The sequence below is a fragment of the Lactuca sativa genome, unplaced genomic scaffold (genome assembly GCF_002870075.4).
Source record: "Lactuca sativa cultivar Salinas unplaced genomic scaffold, Lsat_Salinas_v11 Lsat_1_v11_unplaced_04, whole genome shotgun sequence".
Taxonomy (NCBI): domain Eukaryota; kingdom Viridiplantae; phylum Streptophyta; class Magnoliopsida; order Asterales; family Asteraceae; genus Lactuca; species Lactuca sativa.
This window is the reverse complement of record NW_026440196.1, coordinates 97874-103220: the sequence shown is the minus strand read 5'-3', so window position 1 is coordinate 103220 and position 5347 is coordinate 97874. Positions and strand designations below refer to the sequence as shown.

The 5347-nt window shown below is 34.1% G+C and overlaps 1 protein-coding gene across 6 annotated transcripts; it reads right to left on the bottom strand.

Annotated features, from left to right (window-relative positions):
* Nucleotides 1-259: 259 nt before the first annotated feature.
* LOC128129496 (serine/threonine-protein kinase VPS15-like) lies at nucleotides 260-4800 on the bottom strand. Of its 6 annotated transcripts, XM_052767972.1 has the most exons (8): nucleotides 4364-4797; nucleotides 3129-4083; nucleotides 2791-3046; nucleotides 2528-2626; nucleotides 2329-2453; nucleotides 897-965; nucleotides 529-754; nucleotides 260-340 (listed from the first exon to the last, which is right to left on the bottom strand). In XM_052767972.1, the coding sequence occupies exons 2-4, from the start codon at nucleotides 3672-3674 to the stop codon at nucleotides 2622-2624; spliced, it is 807 nt and encodes a 268-aa protein (XP_052623932.1). In that variant the 5' UTR covers nucleotides 3675-4083; nucleotides 4364-4797; the 3' UTR covers nucleotides 260-340; nucleotides 529-754; nucleotides 897-965; nucleotides 2329-2453; nucleotides 2528-2621. The 6 variants fall into 6 exon arrangements, with proteins under 6 accessions (XP_052623932.1, XP_052623928.1, XP_052623929.1 ...); XM_052767968.1 differs by having other exon boundaries at nucleotides 529-1456; XM_052767969.1 differs by having other exon boundaries at nucleotides 529-1394.
* Nucleotides 4801-5347: the final 547 nt, after the last annotated feature.

The window sequence follows — 5347 nt, the reverse complement described above, 5'->3', positions numbered from 1 at the left end:
TGATTGAAGAACACAGGTTGGATGTTATGGTATGAAACTAAGATAAAAGGGCAAAATAGTCTTCTTTTGGGTAATGTCAAACTTGTCAGATATGCTCAAACTAAGAACAAGATTCAATATTATGGATGACACAAGGATACTAAGAAATGGTTTGACTATTTGAAGCTCTGGTGTAAAAAGGATTTAACACATAAAAGCATGCATATATGTTTAACTATATTATGGTAATTTGAAGTACAATTATTATTTAAGCAGTACCTTGATTTGTGTAAACTTAGCTTCCACATATGCTTTCTTTGTGTTTTCCCATGAATTTATATTTGATAGCTCCTTTGGTGATCTGTTGATCATTTACAAAAGGCAAAAAATATTAACCACACATTCTTTATGCATTAAATAAAAAACACTCATAAACTTACAACTTTATTTAAATATTTAGTGTAGGCAAAAGTCTTGATTCTTATTTTGGCATTTTTATTATATAAAAGAAAGATATGAAAGTGATTTATGCCTTTGGGAAGAGATTACCTCCTTTGAACTTCCACTTGCATTTATAATGCTTTGTTTAGCGGTTGTTTCCTAATGAATTAACAAGAATGCAAAAAAACTTGTCTCTTGCATTTATAATCTAAGTTGGTAAATCCAAGAATGTTAAGACTGTGATAATAATACGTCATGTTGATCGAAATAAATAAATGATCACAAAGCTTACGTCTCGATGTTTCGGGAATAAATTTGGTGAAATTCTATATTTCTACAAAACAAAATAAAACAAAACAACAGAAGGCTAGTAATAGTTTAATTTTTATGATGATTGGTGTATACAAAACAATTTATATGTATACAAACAATGTATCTGGACCTAAGACCTCTAATAATGAAAAAGTGAGATTTACCTGTATGTGGCTATTAACATGGTCGATAGTAAATCTTGTTATCCCCAAATATACCCTTTGGTGTTGCCCCTGAAAACCACAACAAAACAATGGTAATCAATGTTCATCAAAACTAAATGAATACAAGATATTTGAAGAGATCTAGTCAACTGAATGAACCACATAATACAGTCTGAATGGGATTTTTGTAGTCCAATGTTCTTTCTTTGTGTAAATATAGCTGTTGACCTCCCTTCCATTATAGGAAAAGGAGAGTGCCTTACCAACATCAAAGTCTAGTCTAATGTATGACTTCATTTTGGGATGAGATCGAATTAGCTGTTATTAACATAAGAAGCAAAATACAATATTAGTTAGTCGATCCTTACAATTAGTTACTCTTCTAACAAATTCCAACAAAGAATGAAGACCACATGGTATATTGACATAGGTTACCACTCCAACAGCTACCATGAGTGAGGTCTCGATGATAGTAACAACCATTCTCCTCGTGAAGCTCTGTAGATTTTGAAAACTCTTTTTTTTTTCAAAACTAACTTGATCCAAGTTTCTTGACATCTCTAAAAATATAACCCAAGAAAATCCGTTTGCATGATTTGCAATTGTTTCGATAATCATATAGTTTAAGTGCATTTTTTTTTCATATATTGATCAAGAAAGACGTTGTTTTAATAACATTTTTCTTGACAATGTTAAATCATTCACTACAATATTACTTATTGCAAAAATAAAAATAAAAATAAAAATAAAAACTTGTAGATTTAAGCATAAACGATTTAACAGATTTTGTATGAATAAATGTAAAGGTCATCCATTCTTATTGATCATTAAATCATAGTATTATCTTTTTAAGAGTTCATTTTATCGATGTGCAAAACTTGATGCAGTTATATATAGTTTTTCTTTTTTTCATATTGTCAAAAAAATCATGTCTTTTGTTTTTTTTTTTTTTTTTTTTGTATTTAGATTTTGAAGGGTTGTGTTTTATTCTCGACCAGATATGCTTCAATTAAAGCTATAGAGACCAGGTCGGTCTCAAACAGATGACCAACAATGGCTAACTTATTGGGTTCTTTACTCATTAATCACTCTCTTTAAACTTACATCTCCAAAGCCTCTTGAATGGTAATTTTTAAACCTTATTTTTCACTAAAATGTTTCCTTTAGTTGAATCTTAAATTGGTATTGTCTAATAAATGGTAAAAGGTTAGAGTAAATTAACAATACGACCATATGCTAGGCTATTTGCCACATGTTGGTTAGTATTGCCTTATTTCAATGGAGCTGCTTATGTTTATAAGCATTTCATCAGACCGACCATTTTACAGAAATCCACAAGTTAAAATATGGTATATACAGCGAAACAAGGGCATTCTCGGTAAACCAGATGATATTTTAACTGCTGCAGAGAAATTTATAGCAGAAAATGGACCTGAAGAGTTCGAAAGGCTTATAAGTAGGGTGAGTTTACATCGATGATAGTAACAACCATCCCATCATTATAACCCAAGAAAGTAGTAGCCCAATATCTTTGGTGAAATCATTCAATTTTATATCCTATATCAGAAAAACAATTAATCATATTATTAGATTAAAAAAACCGTAGTATCTCATAAAATTAATAATAATACCTCATCATCCTAATCAAAGTTTAATTCATAAACGCCTTCATCATTCAGCCATAAGTTGTATATTAACACCTTTGGCCCATGTGGCCCAATATCTTCAAACTGGGAAAGTTTATACAAATTTTAAAAAACAGAAAAAATAAATGAATAAACTTGTTGAATATAAATGATTAAATAAACCTGTTGCATTAAATCATCTTTTTAAAGAACCAAATTTATGTCGGTATTAATAGCAATAGGATTAGACAGACAAAAAAAAAACCTACAATGATCCCATCGACGAATTTTTAAGTCGGTCCCACCGGTTAATAAATCTCCACCAGGTAAAGGTAGCAATGAACGGATTCCATGTGATCTAGCAGGAGGTTCATTCAACTCATCTACTCTACACTTATAATTCACATTCCTTCTAGAATCACCTTTTGAATTTGTCTTGCTAGATGTAGATGTAGATGCTCTAGCCAATGCCCAAGGCATGTCAGAAATCTCACCATCGCTCTCATTATTTGCAACTCTCAACACCTGTATCCATTACAAAAAAAAATAAAAAATAAAAATCAGCACTAAGTTTTATAAATTAATCAATTAGCAAATATATTTCTACCTGAGGATAACTCCCATTTTCTGCATTCCAGAGAGAAACTTCATTACAACCTGCAGCAACATAAACAAGTGGCCTAACAGTTGTAGACAACGTGGTACTCTGAGGAGGGGCAAAAGGACACATGTCTTCAACAGGACATGGAACAGAATACTGCCATGAGTTCACAGGTATACCAAATCTCAAATCCCATAAAGTCAAACCCCCTATAGAAGACCCCGAAACAAACCAATTCCCACATGGACTTGTCACAAGAGTAGAAACATAACCCTCTTCTGGAATCACTTTCGTATTCCATGCGTTTGAATTCTGTCGCGTATCCGACAAATGGATTCCACAGTTGTGAATCATTTTCCCGTCATCACCATGCGAAGAGTAGTTTAACAGTGTTAGAATTGCACCTTCTCCGATTCCATTCTGTTTGACATCAGCGATTCCGGAGTATTTCTCGACAACAGTTCCGAGTCCTCGGGAGACGTAATCGACTGAGAACATGTGGATTATTCCATCGGATGATCCGACAACTACTTGAGCAGATCCATGGAGCATTGTGGCACAGAGTGCACGACTTCCTAAAGTTGAGTATACAAGAACAACTTCCCAACTAAAGAAGGCATTGCATAAGAAAGCCTTTCAGATAATACATCATCTGCTTTTCATTAAAGTCTAATAAAAAAGACAACAAGTCTTTATCATACCAGAATGTTCTTTTAGCTCTAAGAGTATCAGACTATCAGTAGCTCAAGTGATTATGCCAACAACGATTAAGTAAAAGCAGATAATAACAACAAACTAAGGAGGAAACATCATTGTTCACAACAAAAAAATACAATTCCTAGCTTATGTAACAAAAAAATTTTTAAAAATGTATACCTCAACCTCTACGGCGAGCAATATGTTGGAGCCATGTACAGGTTGCTCAAACTTCCTATGATAAATCATTCTCTTCCTACTTCACCTTCAAAATTAACAAAAAGTAAAAAAAAAAAAAAAAAATACAACATTTGTAACAGTGACGAATAAAGGGCGTATATACATTGTTCTTTCTCACCAAGGGAATTTCATCGAACACTTGGTGTTCGACTTATCAAATATCAAGTAGGAGACAATAAAAAACTCTGAACACTGATAGAGGATGAAAATGTAATAAGCAATGAACTGAAACTAAAATATAGATGAAATTCAAAACAGTATTCGTCCTATATGCGATTTTGACCACCGTTAGGGTTCACGAGTACCTGATGAGACGGTTTGGGTCCGAGGGACGCAAGCAATGCCGATTCTCGCCATTCATTAGTGACAAAGGGTGCGGTTGGGCATCAATCACTGATGATAAAGTAGGACGCCGAGATGATAAAGGGAGGACAACAAGAGAAGATGAAGAAAAAATCTCATCATTGATTAACCTTGTAGGAACCGCCTTTGAACTCTTAAACAGGTGATCAATTAGGGTTCTTGTGGCGAGAACAAAAAGAAATTTAAACCACACAATTTTTTTAATTAAAATTATAAAATAATATTCATATAAATCAAAAAATAGTTACAAACAATTAAAAAACTCATTAACTAACACCACTCACCACCACCACTCGCCACTACCACCCATCACTAACCACCACCACCCACCACCCATCACTACCCACCACCAACCATCACCATCCACCACCATCAATCACCCAACCACCACCACAACCACTACCTACCACACATCACCACCACCCGCCACCACCACCCACCATCACCACCCATTACTACCCACCACCACCAACCACTACCCACCACCACCACCCATTACTACCTACCACCACCACCAGCAACCACCACCCCGCCACCACGAAACAATTAAATTTTTTCCTAAATTACACCTATATATACTAAACAATTAAATCTATATATACTAAATAAAATAGTATCCTAGTCAAACTCTAAAAGTGGAAGAAAATCTATTTAAATAAAAACTTCCAAAAATATCCCTGGGACCAAAACTTTACCCGTTTTTGAATTAACCCAACATTTTCCTCCTTAATTCAGAAATGGTCAAGATCTTCACCTTCAAAATGGCCAGACTTCGCCTCACTATCGAACATCTCTAGGCCACCATTCACTTTGTGATGTTTTTATCCTTTTCCTCCTCCACTTCTTCTCTTCAAAGCCTTCTGTTTCAAAACTGTCAAACTATCATCATCATCATCATCGTCTCTGTTCCTATCAGTGAGCTTTCT